Source organism: Neomonachus schauinslandi, chromosome 4 (genome assembly GCF_002201575.2).
Source record: "Neomonachus schauinslandi chromosome 4, ASM220157v2, whole genome shotgun sequence".
In the NCBI taxonomy this organism is placed as follows: Eukaryota; Metazoa; Chordata; class Mammalia; order Carnivora; family Phocidae; genus Neomonachus; species Neomonachus schauinslandi.
Genome location: NC_058406.1, coordinates 40,418,471 through 40,440,346, shown reverse-complemented (window position 1 = coordinate 40,440,346; position 21,876 = coordinate 40,418,471). Strand labels below are relative to the sequence as shown.

The 21,876-nt window shown below is 42.8% G+C and overlaps 2 protein-coding genes across 7 annotated transcripts in view; one reads left to right on the top strand and one right to left on the bottom strand.

Moving 5' to 3' along the window:
• NRDC (nardilysin convertase) overlaps positions 1-7,399 on the top strand; it is a 96,439-nt gene extending 89,040 nt beyond the window's left edge. For both annotated transcript variants that reach the window (XM_021684300.2, XM_021684301.2), the window contains 9 exons: positions 1,117-1,148; positions 1,403-1,541; positions 3,896-3,943; positions 4,235-4,287; positions 4,706-4,789; positions 5,474-5,564; positions 5,796-5,912; positions 6,770-6,859; positions 7,018-7,399. In XM_021684300.2, the coding sequence (XP_021539975.1) occupies positions 1,117-1,148; positions 1,403-1,541; positions 3,896-3,943; positions 4,235-4,287; positions 4,706-4,789; positions 5,474-5,564; positions 5,796-5,912; positions 6,770-6,859; positions 7,018-7,215 (852 nt within the window). In that variant the 3' untranslated portion in view covers positions 7,216-7,399. The remainder of the gene's footprint in view (positions 1-1,116; positions 1,149-1,402; positions 1,542-3,895; positions 3,944-4,234; positions 4,288-4,705; positions 4,790-5,473; positions 5,565-5,795; positions 5,913-6,769; positions 6,860-7,017) is intronic.
• Positions 7,400-8,142: 743 nt separating this feature from the next.
• OSBPL9 (oxysterol binding protein like 9) overlaps positions 8,143-21,876 on the bottom strand; it is a 170,518-nt gene continuing 156,784 nt past the window's right edge. For all 5 annotated transcript variants that reach the window (XM_021684302.1, XM_044914509.1, XM_044914510.1 and 2 more), the window contains 10 exons: positions 19,609-19,694; positions 18,258-18,429; positions 16,938-17,022; positions 16,037-16,147; positions 15,692-15,755; positions 15,428-15,568; positions 11,867-11,945; positions 10,993-11,084; positions 9,097-9,232; positions 8,143-8,827 (listed from right to left, as the gene is read on the bottom strand). In XM_021684302.1, coding sequence (XP_021539977.1) covers positions 8,753-8,827; positions 9,097-9,232; positions 10,993-11,084; positions 11,867-11,945; positions 15,428-15,568; positions 15,692-15,755; positions 16,037-16,147; positions 16,938-17,022; positions 18,258-18,429; positions 19,609-19,694 — 1,041 coding nt within the window. In that variant the 3' untranslated portion in view covers positions 8,143-8,752. The remainder of the gene's footprint in view (positions 8,828-9,096; positions 9,233-10,992; positions 11,085-11,866; positions 11,946-15,427; positions 15,569-15,691; positions 15,756-16,036; positions 16,148-16,937; positions 17,023-18,257; positions 18,430-19,608; positions 19,695-21,876) is intronic.

Below are 21,876 nucleotides of genomic sequence, written 5' to 3'. Positions count from 1 at the left end.
CTGGAACTGTACACTTAAAAATGATTAAGATACTGAACTTTATGTGCTTTTACCACACACACACACACACGTTGAAGTGAAAAATGATGAAGCTGAGGCTAGGCAAAGTAAATGAAAGAAATAGTGAGGTAGAGAATGGCCAAAACTTAGTGACTAGTTGGATGTGGGGGTGTTAGAGGAGGGAGGGGTTTAAGATGTTGCCTGGATTTCTTGCTTGAACCAGTGGGTTGGTGGAGGAGTAGGAAAAATAGGTTTGGGGGATATGAGGAGTTTGTTCTGATATATATTGAGTGGGATAGGTCTGTGGATCTTTAAGGCCTTTTCCAGCTAAGAATGCTTGTTTAGGACTCTCCCTAAATTATTTGGCTGTTGACCATCTTCCTTCCTTCATGGCTTCCCAGTTTCTCAGGACTGGCCCTTTGATGGGATATATACTGGCCACTCTTGAGACTGGCTGCTGTCTCCTCTCTACTTCCTTGCTGTCTTTATTCCCCAACCCCCAAACCAGCCTTAGTTTCTTTCCTCCCCACAGAAAGAAGTTTAAAAGCTTCAACCCACATAGAGAGGATAGCTGCCTGCTTTTCTGAGCACAGTGGGAATTACCGGGCAGGGGTCCTTTTGGTCCAGAGGACTTAGTACCATGAATTGCTCCAGGTAGAAACCACTGTAGAGATGAGCTGACCCCTCCTTTTATCCCCCATTTAATAGGTAAGAAAACAGCAGTCTTGAGAGGGGAGAGGATGCATTCACTTAAGTGTTAAGTGTTGTTCTATTGCTCTCTCTATGCCACGTTCCATATTTATAGACCGAGGTTTTGAAAACACAGTCACAAGTGTCCTAGAGGACACAGCCTAGTGGGCTAACCCGAACAGTTACGTTGAGTGTGTCGCATGTATATGTAAACAGAATGCCAATGGGAGAACAGAGGAGGAGCTATTCAGTTGAGAGCCCCTTAATTTTCAACAATCATAATCAATGTCGTTGACAGACTGTATCTGCTTTCCTCATGCTATCCACAGCTTTTTAAAGAATTAGAATATTGGTATTAGTTGGTTCTGGATGAAATTAATGTCAAGAGAGCCTGCTATAGTTATTTTTTTCCCTTTTGCCTCCTAGGAATCAACGGATTTCCTGAAATACGTTGTTGAGTGAGTATTGGTTTGAGTTTTCTCTGTAGGAGTTGTATATTCCTACCAGCAGGAGGGCCTTGAGCCACAGCTCAGTTACTACTAAATCCACAATGGATGATGCTCCTTGTGGTAGGTTTTTTTTGAGGCTCGTCATGTAAACAAAGTAATTCAGAAGGGACTGTGGATGGCCTGACCTCCTCTTCACAGTAGTTTGTGGGTGGGGGCAAGAGGATAAAGGCACTGCTCAGTGACCCATACTCATTCTTTTGTAGCAAGCTGAACTTCAGGCCTCTGGAGCAGGAGATGCCTGTGCAGTTCCAGGTGGTAGAGCTGCCTAGTGGCCACCATCTGTGCAAAGTGAGAGCTCTGAACAAGGGTGATGCCAACTCTGAAGTCACTGTGTACTACCAGGTCAGTTTATAGCCCCTTTACACACAGCCATCCTCATGGCTAAGTACCTGTAGGGCACTAAAGCCTCGTGGAAGGTCCAAAGTACCTGGGAGTAGTGACCCTATGACTTTCAAGGCCCTTTTGCAGTTGCCTCTGTAGTTTTTATCCTTAGGGTCATTTGTCCTTGGGAAGCAATTGCATTTAAAAATTGCTTCTGTTAGGGGCGCCTGGGTGGCTCAGTCGTTAGGCGTCTGCCTTAGGCTCAGGTCATGATCCCCAGGTCCTGGGATCGAGCCCTGCATCGGGCTCCCCGCTCTGCGGGAGGCCTGCTTCTCCCTTTCCCACTCCCCCTGCTTGCGTTCCCTCTCTCACTGTGTCTCTCTCTGTCAAATAAATAAATAAAAAATATTAAAAAAAAAAAAATTGCTCCAGTTAGCGAAATGGGTCCTTTTTCAATCACAGGGCTTCATTGAATCATTCAACTACTAGTCCAGAGGGACAGAGACTGAAGAGTGGTTGGAAGTTCCTACGTGTTCCCCTGACAAAACCTCAAGTAGCAGGAGGACATTTGTTAAAAAGACAGTTTTGAAAAAGAGACAAAAGTAAACAGCCAAGCAATCAGTATATAGCAAACAGAATGACTACCAGAATCATAATTAAAAGTTTCAAAGCACCTGAGATAAAGGATTTATCACCTCTCTTTTGATGGTGAATCTGAGGTCCAGAGTCCCTTACTTGCCTGAGGTCATACTAATTGGGGCTTGAATCTCTTCTTTGTGTCCTCAGATCCTGTGTTCTTTCCACACCATTCTAGAAAGGTGGGATGGGGCTTAAAATAAGGAAGAGTTTTGCAACAATCTCTGTTGGCCCATAGCTTGTGGTTAATCCCACCTACTTCTAGGACAATGGGGACCTGTGCCTGTCCAGACTGACCTCAAGACTTCCTAAACTCTGGGGCTCCTATAGTGAGCTGCTGCTATGGTTCCTGGGTGTCCTGCATGAGGAAGTCACTTCTCTGGCAGGCCCTGTGAAGATCCGCCTGTTCTGGGCTTTGGGCAGGCCTTACTGTCTCTCACCTTGTCCTTTTATTGTGTTTCTGGCCTTGGACCTAAGTCTTCCCGTAGGAGAGACCTTGCTTGTCTGTGGAGCCTCTCTCCCTTTGGCTATAGTTACTTAGTTTGTTTGCTTTTATCCAGTTTCTCAGCTTATTTTTTTTAAGATTTTTTTTTTATATTTATTTGAGAGAGAGAGTGCATGAGCAGGGGGGTGGGGCAGAGGGAGAGGGAGAAGCAGACTCCCCGCTGAGCAGGGAGCACGATATAGGACTCGATCCCAGGACTCTGGGATCACGACCTGAGCCGAAGGCAGATGCTTAACCAACTTGAACCACCCAGGCGCCCTGTTCTCAGCTTATTTGAAGCTGAAATGACTACCAGGCTCCAAAGTTCCATAAATGATATGGCCTGGCCCTGCTTAGCCCTGTCCACATTTCCAGTGTTTCTGCTGCTCAAAATCTATAGTACTTTTCCTGTTATAGGTGAGATTTCATACTGTAAGACCTTGTCTGTTGAGGTGCTTTCTATCCATTACCTCTTAGCACTAGCTTCTAAAACAAGCTTTCTTTAGGGAACCACTTCCTTCCTCCCAGAGAGCATTTTGAACAGGATATCTCCTTTAAACAGGACTCGGGGGGCACACAGGCTTTTAGCCTCCTCCTCTAGTGAAGTGGGAAGGAACAGAAATGAGTCTGTTAGAGGAGCCTACAAGAGCCTGACTGTGGGATGTACTAGCAGCATCCTTGCTTGCTGGCCTCCTGCTCTGTTTCATTCTAACTGCATTATTTTGCTACTCTCCAGGAGAGCCAGGGTGTGGTCTCCCAAGTGTGGTATCTGCCTCTTAGGTATTTCTCTTGTTGACTGGTTTGGGTCCCTGTGTGTGGCCTTGGAAGCTTCTATTCATACCCTTTCTATCTGAGGAATCGGTCCACATACCCTTCATTGATCCCAAATATTTCCTGCTCTTCTCCTTAGGACCTTGAACTGCAAGTACTTGACTTTAGGTTTTGTCCTTCGGGTCCTTTGGGCAGGAGCTGACAGGTTGGGTATTGTTAGACTCACCTCCATGTCGGCCTGCAGTCCTGTGCAAGGGCCAAGAATACAAATGATCAAGTGTGATTTCTGTCCTCACAGGCAGTCTAAGTGGGAAGGCAGATGCATCAACAAAATTGTTCAAAGTATGGCAATAGAGGGTGTGATCAGCTCTCTTGGGGGAAGAGAAGAATGGGATGGATACCTGAATAAATGGTTGCCAAGAATTTTTTAAAAGTCCTGTAAGCTGTTGGATTTTCAGTTGGTCTGACCAACCTCTCCTTTCAGTCAGGTGCCAGGAGTCTGAAAGAATACACTCTTATGGAGCTGCTTGTGGTAAGCTGTAATAAAGGAGAGTTGATGTGTTCAGGAACCCTTGACCCACTGTGAGGACTGGCCTTTCTGCCTGGGAGCTAGGGACTTGGGAGGGGTCAGAGGCCTGTTTGGTAGGTGAGATGGTTTTTAGTATTCTCACCCGGTATGAGCATGGACAGGGCGCCTGGGCAATTTAGGAAGAAGGCAGTAAGGGAGGCTGGACTTTGGGGTTATGTGGAACACTTGGGGGTTAGAAATGGAGGTTTCTCTGCTGGGAGGAGTTGGGCTGATGGGTAGTATGTTGAATTACAGATGCACATGGAAGAGCCTTGTTTTGACTTCCTTCGAACCAAGCAGACCCTTGGGTAAGTCTGCTGGCAAAGAGCACTGAGCTCAAATAAAGGTCTGGGGCTTACTTTGCAGGCTGAGTTTTATCAGATATCCTGACTGAGCAGCCTCTCAGAGCTCGCTGGTCCTTCCATGCTTTAGAGTCATACTGACTGGTCAAAACTTCTAGAATCTGCATCTTGGACTATGATCAGGTTTTTAGTTTGGTCAAGTTCCAAAGATAAGGAAAAAAAACTAGTGTGTAGTCCTCAGTTCAGGAGAGGGGTGGACACCCTAACCTGAGAATGAAGTAGATGCATACACGTTTGTGGATTTTCTTTCAGGACCTCCAGGTCCAATTAGGATGTGCAGAAACCCTTCCCACTCACCTGTAGTTTCTGAGGGCAGGGCCCTGGGGACTACCTGAGTTCACAGAACTTTTCATTCTGGCTGTAGGTACCATGTTTACCCTACCTGTAGGAACACATCTGGGATTCTAGGATTCTCTGTCACCGTGGGGACTCAGGCAACTAAATACAAGTGAGTAGATGGGCCCAACTATTATTATTCTTGGCCTGGAGAGTGGGGGTTTGTCGGTGCTTCCTTAAACCTCAGGCAACTCTGACCCAATAGGGTTTGCTTACCTTAATCACAACTGTGGGGGGGGGGGGGGGTGGGGGTGGGGGAGGGAGGGTGGGTCATAGATGGCTTGATCCAGGATGGATCAGTAATGGTTCCAGTGGTCCTAGGGGGCTTAACTCAAGTCCTTTGGTGTCCTGTGGTCACTGTGCAGGGCTTGCCAGTGTTTCCTCTCTCCAGGCAGGCCTGAGGACAAGAAAAGCAGAGATGCCTGACCTGGCATTTATGCTAGAACCAGGGTACAAGTCTTGTTGGTCCTCAGCTTTGGAGTGGTCAAACATGGGTTGTCATTGCTTCCGTGTTGAGGATATCAGAAGTAGGGCTAGAGTTAGGGGTTGGGTCCTTTTCTGTTCTCTTCTCTCACTCAGCTTAGGGGAAGGGTACTGAGGCCTGGAAGGAAATACTTCAGTCTCTTTCTTAGAAACATGCCTTAGCTCTTTTTCTCCTTTGCATTCTGCTTGAGACCAGGTTTCTGCCTTTTTTTTGGTGCAAAGTGGTGGTTTTAGTAAAGCATGGGGACAGGACCTGTGGGCAGAAAGAACTGTTGCCCTCTGCTGACTTTTAATTGAAGATGTTTGGTTTCAGTTCTGAAATTGTTGATAAGAAGATAGAAGAGTTTCTTTCTAGCTTTGAGGAGAAGATCGAGAACCTCACTGAGGAAGCATTCAACACCCAAGTGAGTGTGCTGGCCTGGTCTTTTGTTCCTTTGGCCAGTTTTTGAGTTTTGTAGCCCCACGTTAACGTGACCAAAATGTCTTCCTAGCTTCATCCCTCCCCATCCTGCTGGCAGGTCCCAAGTGAAGGGATCGTAGCAGGTCTGTCACAGACCAGAACAAACAGGGTCAAGTGTGTTCTGGGGCCACTGGGGTGATGCTATACCTGAGGGTCTCTCTCTTTGGTGGAATAGGTCACAGCTCTGATCAAGCTGAAGGAATGCGAGGATACCCACCTTGGGGAGGAGGTGGATAGGAACTGGAACGAAGTGGTGACACAGCAGTATCTCTTTGATCGCCTTGCCCATGAGGTAGTAGTAACACAGTTTTGAGTATTAGAGCCCTGACCAGGACTCCTGATTTTGAGTCACAATCCCAAGCAAATCAATTCTGTGTGGAAGAGAGCTGATCCATTTTTGTATTGGTACTGTTTTTGTGTAACACAATTGTTTTATATTTTGTATTTATATTGAGGCTCAGTACAGGATTTGTGGAGGAAAAAAGGTTTCTGCTATTTAAAGAAAATTGAGAACTTCTGGTCTTTATGGAATTCCAGCTTTATTAATTCTGGGTGTTAGGTCTTTTTGACCGCTTTTAGCCCAAAGTAATAAAACCTACAAAAAGAGCTCTGGGACCTGCAGTCTAACACTCTTTGATAATATAACCCTATGGGGTAAATTAACAAAAGGACACTGAAGCAAAAGGGTCATTTAACAAGAGGTTTCAGCCCAGCTCATAAGGTGCTCCAGTTTTCCTATTAGAAGACAAACTTCTCTTCATCTGTTTCAATTGTTACTGTATTTTCTCAGGCCAGAGTATCCCTTAGCATGCACTCGAGGTATGACACTAAGATGATGGTGGGTTTTGGCTCCGTGTGTACTACTCAGCTGTAATTACAGCGTCTACTACCCTTTCTTATTTGCCAGGGTTAACTATTGCTATGAAACACACAAAGGTGTGTCACAGAGGCTTATTTTCATCCTTCTCTGGTGCAAAACGTTGAGGGCAACCTGAAACCTGGAAGAATAAAATGATATGGTCAGATGCTAAGCAGAACCAAAGAGTTCTAGCCTACGGTGTGTGTTTGTTAAATAATGACCTTTTTAGAAAATGTACTGCTTGTCTTTTATAGCTTTCTTTTTTTCCTGTATTCCGTTTCCCCTGTAAGATTGAAGCACTGAAGTCATTCTCCAAATCCGACCTAGTCGACTGGTTCAAGGCTCACAGAGGACCAGGAAGTAAAATGCTCAGCGTTCACGTGAGTATGGTGAACTAAGCTGTAGCTCTGTCCTTTCCAGAGCAGTCATTTAGCCCAGTTACCACCCCCCGAGTTTGGATTGGGACTAGAAATTCTAACAGGTCTTTGCCCATATCTGGTCAGCATATTTCTCACCTCAAGTCTTTGGCTTCTTTCAGGTTGTTGGATTTGGGAAGTATGAGCTAGAAGAGGATGGTTCCCCTTCTGGTGAGGATTCAAACTCTTCTTGTGAAGTGATGCAGCTGACCTACTTGCCATCCTCTCCTCTGCTGGTAGATTCTACCATCCCCATTACTGATATCAGGGCTTTCACATCAACACTTAACCTTCTCCCCTACCATAAAATAGTCAAATAAACTGCAGTCTTGTCGGCCTGAAGCACTGTGTATTTAAAAATGTGTTTGTATTTTATGAAGTTACACTACTACTAGTGCCATAGAATTTTTGCACTATCATAGAATTTGATTTATACTCCTCCTACCCCCCACATTGTGACTAACACATTGCCAGTGTTTCCTCTCTCCAGGCAGGCCTGAGGACAAGAAAAGCAGAGATGCCTGAGCTGGCATTTATGCTAGAACCAGGGTACAAGTCTTGTTGGTCCTCAGCTTTGGAGTGGTCAAACATGGGTTGTCATTGCTTCCGTGTTGAGGATATCAGAAGTAGGGCTAGAGTTAGGGGTTGGGTCCTTTTCTGTTCTCTTCTCTCACTCAGCTCTCACAGAGCACAAACCAAGAGTTACTGTAGTGGCTGGCAGATGATAGAAAGTAGCAGGGTGTGCCAAGTTACCAAAAAGCTTGCAGGAACAGTTTGACAAGCCCTGGCCTGTCCTGGTTCCCACATGAAGAACCTTGAGAGGCCCTATGTAACTGATGTCTTAGTGCCTAAATGCTAGGTGCTAATACGTGTGTGTGTGTGTGTGTGTGTTTAATGTACTTTTAAATAAAGATACATGATAGTTCTGTAATGCCCTACAGAATGAGCCATTTGGTGCTGTGGCATTCTTTTTTGTTCGTTTCAGTGTGGGGTGGGGATCTAAAACCCTCTTCCTAAACCCTCTAAGGCAATAAAATATTTTTGGATAAAATGTTGGGAGCCCTACGTGTGCTATATGAGAGTTCAAGGAACTCTGGAGAATAGAATAGCATGGTGGGGCTAAACACAGAGTATAAGGGAGGGTTGAGAAAAAGGATGGACCCTCCATTGTTTTAGGAAAGTCCTTGTGTAAAGCGACTTAGCTCCTGGATTCAAGGTTGCCAGATAATAAAAGAAACACATTAAAAAAAATTTGGAAAAATTACTTTATGAAGCCTTAAGAAGCACTGAGTATAATTAAATATAGTCCAGTTAGATACAATTTAATAATAGTCCAATTCCAAAACAAAAGTTATAGGTGAGGGCATGAAATTTCCTAACACTTGATTTTAATACATTGCACTAAGTTTCTAAAACAACTAAGAGGAACCAATATTTACAGTAGATGGAGTATGAAAAATCTGGCATCAGGTCTATATGTGTGTGTGTGTGTGTGTGTATATATATATGTGTGTGTGTGTGTATGTATATCTTAACAGCCGTACTAGGTGTGCAAGGTTTAAGACCGGGATTTATAAATGCTTTTCAAGGCATGGGGTTTGGGGAAAAAAGCAGATCATCTTGTTTTCAAAACCTGAAGTTTTTCTCAGGACTGAAGTCAAAATTGTAACTGCCACAGAAAAGGAAAAAAGGGAAGCTTTTCTCGCTTTAATTGTTCATCTGCATCAGAAAGTCCAGTATCCCTGAGATAGGAACCACTGCAATAAGAAGGGAGTGAATAGGTTCTCCCAAAGGAGGATTGTTGCTTAATTATGCCTATTGCCCTGGTCGTCAGATGTAAACTTTGCATTTCCCAACCTAATGCTTGGCAGCACCAAGACGTTTCAGTAATGGTTCATCGTAAACCCAACATTCTCCATCCTCATGAAATAACTGTAAAAGAAAGGGGGAGAATTCAGTTACTCACTTGCTTTGTATGTCTACAAATAATATCATACTTTTTATTATTCTATGTCTTCTCCCCCTCATTACACTAAAGTGAGTTTCAGGCAGGGACCAGGGCTCACCCTGTTCATCACTATGCTTATTTAAAAGTGGTTCACTACTTCAGCATTCACTGAAATGAATGAATGACTTACAGCTCAGAGTTCAGGGGGAATAGCAGCTGGTAGGTTTGGGGCCGGCTCCCCAATCAAGCTTACCCTTGTCTCCCATTGAATTTCCTTCTCCTTCCTTTCCCGAGCTTCTGCTCTTTGTCTTTCTTCAAGTCTATGCTTGGCTTCGGTTGCTGCATCAATGTCTCTGATTTTTAAGTTGAAAGTGACATCCTTCCAAAGGCTAAAGAAAAGAAGTCAAGGCCCTGAGTACTAGATGGACAGAGGAGTTAGCAAACTTGAGACTGAAAGTCTAGAGCCTGACTGAATATATCATAATGAAAGTGTAAAGTCAAACGGTTTTAAGTGTAGTTCACAGACTGAATCTCCTAAAAGTGGTACCAAGGCAATGGAATAAAGGACAGAGAAATGGACTCAGAAGATTCCACTGCTAGTGTCAAAGGAAGAAAATAAAGGATGGGCAGAAAGCTAGATATATGGTACAGACAACAGGGAAAAAAGAACACAACTGAAATCTGGGATTTTACTTTTGGCTCTATCTCTAGCTAGCTATGCAACTTTGGGGGTTCATCATTCACCTTTCTAGGGTGTGAGTTTCCTTTATTATAAACCAGAAGGGTTAGATCAGGGGAAAGAAGTGCCATTTCAGAAAAACTCCCTTGAAAAATGAAATCTGGAGAAACACTCTGAACCAAGAGAATAAGGGTCAAGAGGTAAACTGCAGAGACTTATGGGGGTAAGAGATGTGGCTTCTTCTCAAGGCCTGGAAGATGATAACTAGGTAAGTCTAGTGTCACTTTACAAGGGAAGACACCTAGGGACCAGAGAAGTGGCCATGCTTAAGATCCCCCTGTGGTGAGGAGCAGAGCACAAATTTCTATAGATTTCCACTTATAAATACGAGCAGGCAGTCCAGGCAAGCAGACTGTTAACAAGTTAGAGACAACAGTTGGGTAATCATTTGTAAGATCCTCTTCCTTCACTTAAATGCACTAATATGCTAAACAAAGAACTTCAGTGTGTGATTCTCATACCACGGATAGATCCTGATTTTACTGTAGCAAATGGGAAAGGAAAAATATGTTTGAAACCACTGGAAAATTGAATACCAACTAGATATTTGATGATATTAAGGATTTTTTTTTTTTTTAAGATTTTATTTATTTATTTGAGAGAGAGAGAATGAGAGACAGAGCACGAGAGGGAAGAGGGTCAGAGGGAGAAGCAGACCCCCCGCTGAGCAGGGAGCCCGATGTGGGACTCGATCCCGGGACTCCAGGATCATGACCTGAGCCGAAGGCAGTCGCTTAACCAACTGAGCCACCCAGGCGCCCTTTTTTTTTTAAGATTCTATTTGACACAGCAAGAGAGGGAACAAGACAAGCAGGGGGAGTGGGAGAGGGAGAAGCAGGCTGCTCGCTGAGCAGAGAGCCCGATGTGGGGCTGGATCCCAGGACCCTGGGATCCTGACCTGAGCCTAAGGCAGACACTTAACGACTGAGCCACCCAGGTGCCCCAAGGATTTGTTTTTTCAAAGTGTGATATTGTGGCTAGTGGTTTTTAAGTCACTTTAGAGATATATACTGAAATACTTCGGGATGAAATTTTTTTTAAGTTTTTTGCAACAAAAGACCTGAGGGTCTTTTGGGAACCTCACTGCCTTCTCTTATAAACCACAAAGATGGTGATAAGTCTGCACACAATACTTATATCCCAAGCATCATATATATACTACGTGTTTATCTCATTCAGTCCTCACATCAACTCTGAGGTAGTTCCCATTTTAGGAAAGAAGGCAAAGAGAGGCTAGCTTATAGTCATGGTTAAAAAGCTAGTAAGTGGTGGAGCTCCATATGAACCCAGGTATTCAGAATTAGTCTGTGCTGTGTTATACTCTGCTGTTGTGTCTCCAAAACCCAGCCCTGCCTTTGCCTAGCCATTAGCAAGGACATCGCCACAATAGCTCTAGCAAAGTCCTCTTACCAGCGGGATTCATACTCGTTCTGATCTTCCAACTTCCTCACTTTCTTCTTAATTATAGGCAACTTCTTGGTATCTATAAAAACTGCATTTTCCTAGAAAATAAGAGGTAGGTAGATATTTTATTGTTCAAACTGTTCTGGGAGGAAAAGTCAACTCTCCCCAGAAACGTTTAACAGATTTAATAGTCAAATCCCACATAGGAATAGGATGTACAGTGAGTTTCATATGCTACCTTCAGCTACCTTCAGCTTAAAATATAGTGGTGTATCTTAAGTCTTGGTAGAAACTCAACAGAGGTTTTCAATGTGGCTATGTGCTATATGCTCAATATTAATCTCTTATGAAATTAGACCCATAAACTAATTCTAATGCTAAATGCTGAAGTGCTTTTTACATTTCAAATTCTCCAAGTCCAAAATCCAGTTCGTTGGCTCCTCCTGTTAATCCCATACCACCTTCCTCCTACTTTAATTAGGTACTGTTTGCAAGTTTCTTGAGATCAAGGACTATCTTACTCATTTCTGAATCCATGGTGCCAGGCACTAAATACATTTCTTATAAAAAGTCAAGTTGTATATACAAACAAATTAGTTTAGCACTTAATTTTATAAACATACCACCCATTCTAATGATATAGCTGTCATTTACTGGATATTTACTATATGCCAAGCATTAACATTTTTTTTTACATATACTGAGTGTTCTGAGAGGAGAGGGGAAAATAAAACTCACTGTACTACTGGGGAAGTGGGTGGGGGAAAGAAAAGGATTTCCCTGAAGAGATGGCATTAGAGTTGGCCTTGGTATTTAAATTTCTGGATCAAAGGCTACAATTTAATGTAGCCTAAAGTAAGTGTAAAATATAGCTTCTTACCCCTGTTGCATATTTTGCATACATTACACCATTCCATTCCCCTTCAACTGAGCAAAAAGACTTCTTGTCATTTGGAGAACTAAATAGAAAAGGAAACATTTCTGTTAGTCTTAAGTTGATAACTACCGAAGAATCCAGTCGGAGCAGAACATGGAAGAGCAACTGTGAAGTCTCGGGGTAAAAGCAGCTTAGTGGAAATGGATTTCCCTGAGCCAACTCTTAAGAATGAGGCCCCTAGGGCGCCTGGGTGGCTCAGTTGGTTAAGCGACTGCCTTCGGCTCAGGTCGTGATCCTGGAGTCCCGGGATCGAGTCCCACATCGGGCTCCCTGCTCGGCAGGGGGTCTGCTGCTCCCTCTGACCCTCTTCCCTCTCGTGCTGTCTCTCATTCTCTCTCTCTCTCAAATAAATAAATAAAATCTTTAAAAAAAAAAAATGAGGCCCCTAAACAAGATGCTAATTTAGAACTCAAGATCCCATGAATAGGGGATAGGAGATGAGCAAGCGAGCCCTGTGCTGGGAGTACTGGGGCCACAAAAGATGAGGGATGGTCCCTGCCCTCAAGCTGTTCGCAGCCTAGTTGTGGAGACCTCGCCACTGAGATTCTGGGTGGTAAGTGCTATGGGGAGTTAAGGTCAGCAATGGAGATCAAGGGCAAAAGTGTTGAAATGAAGGTCAGAGAAGGTCTCACTTAAGGATTAACACTGGAGACCAGGCTTTTCATCCTGAGGAAGGATCCTGAGGTCAAACAGTCCAAAGTACCTGAGGTCCTAAGGTCAAACAGTTTGACCTCTTTTCCTGAGGAAGGATCCTTTCCTCAAAAACGCCAACAGGCGGGCGCCTGGGTGGCTCAGTTGGTTAAGCGACTGCCTTCGGCTCAGGTCATGATCCTGGAGTCCCAGGATCGAGTCCCACATCGGGCTCCCTGCTCAGCAGGGGGCCTGCTTCTCCCTCTGACCCTTCCCCCTCTCATGTGCTCTCTGTCTCTCTCATTCTCTCTGTCTCAAATAAATAAATAAAATCTTAAAAAAAAAAAAAAACCCCAACAGGCCTCTACTTGGACATGACAATGGTATGTATGGCAGGTATGAAATTTGGGAAGTTAAGCATCACAGCAAAGAACAGGTTAGGAAGGGTAAGGTGTAAACATAGGAGGAGGCTATAAAAGAGGTCAGAAATAGAAAAATACACAGGGTAGGATGCAAGCTGTCATCATGGGACTAAAACAAGTTTCCTCTATGATTTAGGGGCTTTAGGAGAAGGGGGACAACAGGGAAGAAAAATGGTAGAATCCCACGTTTACGAAGTCATTGTGCAGTGCTTCTCAAAGTATGGTGGGGACTCCTGAGGGTTCCCAAGATTCTCAGGTCAAAACTATTTTCATCATATTAAGACATTACTTGCCTTTTTCACCCTCTTTTTCCCACAAGTGTACAGTGTTTCCCAGACGCTACGCAAGAGACTGACAAGTAGGAGAATCCAACTGTCTTCTATTAATTGTATCAGAGATTTGCAAAATTCAGAAAATGTACTATGCCTCTCCTCTCAAAAATGTTTTAAAGGCAAGTTTTGGAAAAGTTTCTTCTTGTTCATAAAAATGCTATTGTCCTTTGTAAATGAATATTTTAAAGATTTATTTATTTACAAGAGAACGTGTGTGTGTGCAAGCAGGGGGAGGGGCAGAGGGAAAGAAAATTTTTTTTTTTTTTGAAGATTTTATTTATTCATAAGACAGAGAGAGAGAGGCAGAGGGAGAAGCAGGCTCCCCGCTGAGCAGGGAGCCCGATGCGGGGCTCGAACCCAGGACTCTGGGATCATGACCTGAGCCGAAGGCAGACGCTTAACCATCTGAGCCACCCAGGCGCCCGGGGAAGAAAATCTTAAGCAGACTCCACACTGAGCGCAGAGCCTTATGTGGGGCTTAATCCCACAACCCTGAGATCATGACATGAGCCCAAATCAAGAGTCGGATGTTTAACCAACGAAGCTACCCAGGCACCCCTATTTATAAATATTTTAAAATCTTGGGGCACCTGGGTGGCTCAGTCATTAAGCGTCTGCCTTTGGCTCAAGGTCCTGGGATCGAGCCCCACATCAGGCTCCCTGCTTGGCGGGAGGCCTGCTTCTTCTTTCCCACTCCCCCTACTTGTGTTCCCTCTCTCACTGTCTCTGTCAAATAAAAGCTTAAAAAAAAAAATCTCGTCTTAATTTCTAATGTAAGAAATATCAATGGATATTATCTGATGTAGGACAAAAGCACTTTGGGGCTCTTAGTAATTTTTAAGTGTAAAGGAGTCCAGAAACCAAAAACTTTTGACAGCCACTCAGCTAGTACAATCCTTCATCTCATGCTCAGATCCCTTATTTGAAGAGTCTACCAAGTGCTTTTTCAGTTCCCAACTCTGAGGGTAGTCTTTCTACTATATATGGCTATTACTGGCAGAAGATTCTGCTGAGCTAGCAGCTCTTACTGGTGCTGGTTACCTCAAAGGAACACTGAGAAGCAGGCCCACCCATGTCTTTGTTCTGGACATCCCGATTTCCAACACCTGCTATTTTGGGGGTGCAGATGCATTCCAGTGGTGACTTGTGCTGCTCGCTGAGCTCTGCCCATATCCTCTGATTGCAGTAATTTTTTATTTACTTATTTATTTTATTTATTTATTTATTTTTAAAGATTTTATTTATTTATTTGAGACAGAGAGAATGAGAGAGAGAGAGCACATGAGGGGGGGGGAGGGTCAGAGGGAGAAGGAGGCTCCTTGCCGAGCAGGGAGCCCGATGCGGGACTCGATCCAGGGACTCCAGGATCATGACCTGAGCCGAAGGCAGTCGCTTAACCAACTGAGCCACCCAGGCGCCCCTGCAGTAATTTTTTAGATTTTACACTGATCTTTAGTAAACTTCATCATGTGTTCATGGTCCTTCCCGCTCAAGATTTTTTTGGATGCTAATTATGTCATCCCAATTATTTCCCTGGAAAACTGGTTAATCAGTCATGTATCTTCCATCTGTAACACTGTTCTCAACAAGGCCTCTCAGGAAAGACAAAAGTCCTGCAGATTTTCCTCTTCCAGGCGGATTCTGAATCCACCCAACTGACTGTTACTGAGAAAGCACAGTTGTCTTCATCTGACTCTAGACGAAACCAAGCCAAGATGTGATGGTTACTGTTTTTCCCTAGCAAAGGCATAGAAAAAAGGACTGAGGATTTGGGAGACATTACAGTGGGAATCATCATAGTGTCTACTGTACAGACTAGCCCAGGCTTCAACTGAGTCAGGAATCCATGATCTGCATTAGCTGGGCGATCTGGGAAGACTCCTCTCAGGCTCCTAGGAAGGAACTCCCATCAATCAATGACTGACTGACTTCTGTTCTGAACCCAGATTTTAGGTCTCCTTCTGATATGGGATTTTAGGAAGAAACAGAACATACAGGATGTGAAACAAGTTTACAAACAAAACCATTAAAACAGTCAATTCCTAATAAAAGTTACAGTTCAAGACAAAAGTATTTCAGAGAAGCAAAAGAGAACTGAAGCAGAAAAACAAAATACCTACAAAATCTCAGCAGTAATTCTGTGCTTCTTGCCCCCATAGAAAGGTTTAGTGTGGAAGACGATATTTGCACTATAGCCAGTTTTGGAACAATTGATGTTGCATTCTCCGCCTAGTTCCACCCAGGGCACTGTGAGGATAGACCTGCAAAAAAAAAAAAGTGCAGGTAAGGCTGACAGTTCAGAGGACAGAAAGGAGGGGTGTAGCTTAAGGAACAGCAGGCTCTGCTGCCAGCTGATCAGAGGAAATGGACACAGCTCTACTTGCCTTCCATAACCATTGGGGAATGTGAGAATATAATGTTCATCATAATCTAGACATGAGACGCAGCCTGTAGAGAGAAGGGATAGAATCTCTGATGAGCAGTGTCAACTGGCCAGAAGACTTTATCGTCTGATTGATGGATACTCCAGGATACTCCATTCAATTTAAGGAAAATCAATCTTGCACCCTCCCACCTCTGTTCTCATCCCCAATACACATGCTTATATGCAAACAATGACATCCAGTCTGGCTTTCTTGGTGCCATTTCCCCTCACTAGACAAGGGTCCAGCACATATTAGAATAAAATTCTATTAACACTCTAGTCTACCCCATGCCCAGAGACTTACCCTGCCCGATGTTGTGCACCCCAATCGACATGCCAAGGAATTTTGACTTGGTCCAGATATGAGCATTGAATTGTATCTTCTTGTTAAAACACTCAGCATAAAAGGCTGAAACTGAACAGAAATTTTCAATTAGTGCAGTACATAGCTAGAGTCACCACTCCAACTCAACCTGGAGAAAGAACAGGCGTCATGGGGAAAATCCTTGTGTCCCTCAAAGAACAGCCTCAAATGAGGCCAGGAAGTACGTAACTGCCTTTTATACTGTTTCTCCCAATGCAAGCACCACTTAGGGCCACACAGGCAGGAACTTCCCTGAACCATGAGGCTGTAGCAATCCTGGAGGCTTAAAATCTTCTGGTCAGCAAGCATGTTCTTGCCCCAGCCCCAACCTGGGCCCATCCAGTATTTCCAGTCTTAACATTGAGCAAATAAGACATTAAGGATATGCATTCTCTCCACTATGTCAGGAATATACTGTGTAGAGACTACATCTTATTTATATAAACTCTCAAAATTGCTGGAGTCTTTAGCACAGCTCATTATGTATAAGATGACTTTAGAAGGATGACAAGTTAGTTTCCCACATCCCTGCTTTTTACACAATCAGTGGAATGAATAGAATCTTTGGCACTTACACAAGAAAGAGACAGGTAGGAGGAACCAATCTTCATAAGGTTAGAAAGACAGAGGCAGCCATAAAACCAATACTATAGTGAAATCAGCTATGGAGCTTTTGTTTTTTTATTGTTTTTTTAAAGTAGGTCCATGCCCAACCCTGAGATCAAGAGTTGCGTGCTCTACCAACTGAGCCACCCAGGTGCCCCAGCTATGGAGCTTTTAACGACCCTCTTTAGACAGAAGAGTTTGAGAATGGATGGTGCAAAGGAGCTCTGTAACTTACTGGGTGGATGATGGGAAACCTGTTCAGCCACGAATGTCACACAGTTTTTGGAAACCCAGGGAACTGGTCCTTCTGAAACTAGCTCCTGTAAGCAAATATAACATTTTCTTTTGATGTGCAAACACAAGTGACACTGTGGATAATCTAACAATTGGAGTCTCTGCCTCCCAAGGTGGTTAACTGTTCTCTCCTCCACACACCCAAACCACCTTATACATACTTTTATTATGGCACTTAATTTCACTACTAGAATTACAGCTTTGTGTCCGTCTCCCTTGACTAGACCTCCCTAAGACATCCTTGAAGGCAAGCATCAGTTGCCTGACCCAGAGCCAGGCGTGGCACAGACGACAGTCACTTATCAATGTCCGCCAAATGAGTAAGAACAGACACATTACACTGCCTCTGTCTTCAGTAAGGACCACATGTAATGAATTACATGGAAAGGGGGAGAGACGGAGATTTCATGGTGTGCTCAGAGGCTATTATGTGCCAGGCACTGTGGGCTAGGGCCTCTTTACATCTGCTTGAGTCTTTCTTCTCGGTCATCTTTCTCAAACCAATCTCTAGATGTTGGGGCCCTGGGGATTCAGGTCTGGATATCTACTCTTTTCTAGCTATGCTGTCTTACTAGGTAAGTTCACCTAATTCCGATAAATGCCATCTAAATATATTAAAATCTCTAAAAGCCCCATTTCTATCCTAAACCTCTCCCTTTAACTCCAGACTCTTAAAATTCTGACTCCCTACTTGGCAACTCCATTTACATGTATAACTCATACTTTATATTTCAAATTAGAGTTCTTGATTTTTCCTTCCCCAAATCTAATTTTTTTCCTTTTCTGTAAATGGCATCAACCAATTGCTGAAGCCCACATGCAGCGTTCATCTCTGTCGCCTTTCTTTTACCTCCCCAGTCCACCTATAAGTACCACCTCCACAGTATAGCTTGAATCAACCATGTCTCTCTGGAATAATGCCAAAACTTCCTCAGTGGTCTCCTTGCTTCTATTTTTGCCCCTTTCTGATTTATTTTTCATAAAATCATTACAGTGATCTTTTTAAAACAAAAATGCAATCTTGATAAGCCACAAAGTTACTATTATGGCCCACAAGGCCATGCATTACCTGATCTCTGAATCTCATCTCATGCCACTCCTTCCCTGCTCACTATATCTGGAGTATGCTGACCCAACAACACTGTTCTTCTGTGGGTGCTGACCATCTTTTGATTACTATCTTTACCATTATTATCTGCCCCCAAATAAAATGAATCAGTATGCAATTTAAGATCACTAAAAACATCAGTAAAGAACTCACTGCGTTCTCTTCAGTATCATTTGGCAATGTCCAGTGACACTGGAAGATTTCCCCTAAAATGGGGTTGTATGGCTTTTTGGCAACCGATCCTTTCCTTCCTGCGTGAAAGGCAGAGAGGTACCATTTCACAACCTGAACCATTCGATCTCTGGCATCCTTCTGGTCACTAATGCTGCAAGGCAGAAAGACAAAATTTAATGTCTTGCTTTCTGACAGGACACACGCTGATGCTGCACTCCTTGGCATGGTCCACCGTAAGCCAGGGAGAGAGGACCCAGGACCAAGAGATTTTAAAACTGAGATATAACATAAATGATTAAACACATTAGTCTTAAGTGTTTGGGTCGATGAATTTGATAAATGTATACAGTTAACCCTTGAATAACACGGGTTTAAACTATGTGGTTCCTCTTACATGTGGATACTTTTTGATAAAATACAGTAAAGCACTGTGAATGTATTTTTCCTTATGATTTTAATGTTTTCTCTAGCTTACTTTATTGTAAGAATACAACATATAACACATGTAACATACAAGAATATGTTAATATTGTTTGTGTTATCAGCAAGGCTTCTAGCAGGCTATTATTAGTGATGTTTTTGGGGAGTCAAAAGTACAGATTTTTGACTACATGGGAGGTAAGCATCCCAAAGCCCCACATTGTTCGAGGGTCAAATGTATACCAGTGTCAGCCAATGTGTCCACCCATCATGAAACCTCAAAGTGAAATGTATCTGGCTCCAGTAAACCACGGTCCAAGGCCAAGCAATGCAATCAGAGAAGATGGATTATAACACCCAGCTATAAAGAAAAATTTCCTGCTCCCACTGAAAAGCAATGTGAACTCGCCTCGTTGTAAATCAGTGCCAACTTTACTTTCCCCTTTGCACATATATCTACTATTGCAAGCTAATATTTAAAAGTTATGAGTCAGTCTGTAATCTGGGCACTAGACTGTAAGCTCCTCAAGGGCAGACACTGACTTTTTCTTTCCTGGCAAACACCAGGTGCTTTAGAAAGGATTGCTAAATTCAGATAACTGAATTTCGTCAGGATATAGTAAAAGCAGTGATTACCAATCCCTGCATCAAATAAGCTCCAGCCTTGGCTCTATAAATACTGGCTACCTATTAATGGGCTCTCAAGATTTTTTAGCGTCTAACTTGATTGCCTGACAACATCACCACCATATAATCTAAGCAAACAGGCATCTAATATAAACAAAATAATGCCTTTTCTCAGAAATGTCTGAAAGGTAAAAAGGAAAAAAGGAATCCATCTATCCTGTACAAACAGAAAGTTACTGAGTAACATTTTAAAAATTGGAAACTACGGTGTTCAGTCAAATACCTCACAAACAGGTCCGGATGTGCAAAAAAGTCTGCATACATTTCTAAAAGAGATCTTCTTTCAAGAATGAATGTTGGAAGAACTACCTGAAAAACATACACATTTGACCCTTCAGGATCAAATTCCACTAGAGATAAACAGATTGCTGAATTGCTTTAAAAAAACAAAAACAAAAAAACCCCCAAAACCAAAAAATCTCATTCCAATCATGGTAATACCCACCACGTACTGCCCAGGCATGCTTCTGATACCTACTTCCCAAACTATTCTGATTCAGATATGCCCATTAACCTGCCCAGTAGATGGGAAACAAAGAACAGATTTTGAATGTTCAGATTGTCACTTCCTCTGTGCAATCTCCCTAAAGCTCCTGAATCAGAATAACAATGACAAACTACACTCAGTAGCTACCTCTGATGCCTAATACCTGCTGGGGCATGACACACACATTATATTACTCTAAACTGTACAACAATCCTGTTCTGAAGAAATTATTATCCCTGTTTTACAGTCAAGACAAATGAAGCTCAAAGAGAGAGAAATTTTTTCACTGCTCCATACTGATGTGGAATTCAAACTGGGTCTGACACTGAGGGGTCTGTGTACTTTCTAATGCTGCTTCTCTATGATCATTAGTTGTATTAGGCAATTTATCTACTTATGCATCTGTGTTCTCAAATAATGGAAGGACCACACGTACACTTGCATTCATGACTACTATTACACAGCAAGAAATTTTTAAGTGAGCATTAAAGGAATAAATAAGAGAATAAAGATGGGAACCAATGAACTCTTTCTACAATGGGGCTGAGCCCATGAAGAAAAATGCTGACAGGCTAGGAATGTGGCAGAGGAGAAAAAAATAGGAAACTGGAATATGGAAAGAAGGAATGAGAAAGATTAGGAACAACCAATTAAAAAGAGAAGAATTTCATTAGGAAATGTAAGCATTGTTTTTGAAATATCTATCAGATTATAAATTATTCATTATGGAGCACCACAGTAAACAAAAATTCCCTTAAATTTAGTAATGACTGTGTATCTACTCTATTCAACATCCTGTGTTAAATGCTGTGGAGAAGGCAAAGGTAAGAATGAGAGAATACTACCAGTATTTAAATTTTAGGTGGAATATTGGGAGTGCCTGGGTGGCTCAGTCAGTTAAGTGCCCGACCCTTGGTTTCGGCTCAGGTCATGATCTCACGGTTGTGGGATCAAGCCCTGCATCAGGTTCCACGCTCAGCACGGAGTCTGCTTGAGATTCTTCCCCTTTCCCTTTCCGTCCCTTTCTATGCTTCACCCCCGCTCAGCACGTTCACATACCCTCTCTCTAAAGAAATAAATCTTCAAAAAAAATAAATAAATTTTAGGTGGAATGTGACAAATATACAAGAGATGTTCGAAGTTCAGGAGAGGGAAAGATCATGTTCTGCTGGGGGACCAGAATGAGGGCAGAGCTGGGAAATGATTCACTGACATGGCACTAGACAAAAGCCTTAGATAGGAGTACGACTGTAATACAGGAGAAAACAGAAGAACAAGACATGGACATGGTAGGGGAAAAAAAAAGACAGAGACAGGAAATATGTGTGACAGGGATTAACCAGTTGACCACTGTGGCTGGGTATATAAAGATTATATAAGAGACTGATAGAACACAGCTTAGAAAAGGACATTATGGCTCTAACATTTAGAATGTTTATAATCAGACTCCAGAGTTTACATTTTAAGTAAACAGTTTCCTATGTATATTTCCTTCCTATGTATGTTCATAATCTAAATATGGTTAGACTGGTAGGTAAGCTTATGTGCTGACTTGGTGCAACCAACTTATCACTCTTGAAGAACACAGAAATTAAAAACCGCCAAGTAAGAATGCTGAATAACAAAACAGGGGTACTTTTTTTTTTTGAGAGAGGGGGAGAGACAATCCCAAGCAGGTTCCACCCATGGCACACAGCCAGAAACAGGACTCAATCTCATGACCCTGAGATCATGACCTGAGCCGAAATCAAGAGCTGAGCCACCGAGGCACCCCAGAAGTAAATACTTTTAATATATAAATAGCTCTTACAAGAAAAAGATTACTATTACCAGCAGAAAAATGGACAAAAGAACTGAACAGACAACTCAAAAAGAAGAAAGAGCCAAAAACCAAAATTTGATAATAATTAAAAAAAAAAAAATTTTTTTTTCTCCCTACATAAAATGTTTTCTTGAGAACTCTCATTCAACAGATCATCTTCAATGTTTTTAGCACTATACTGA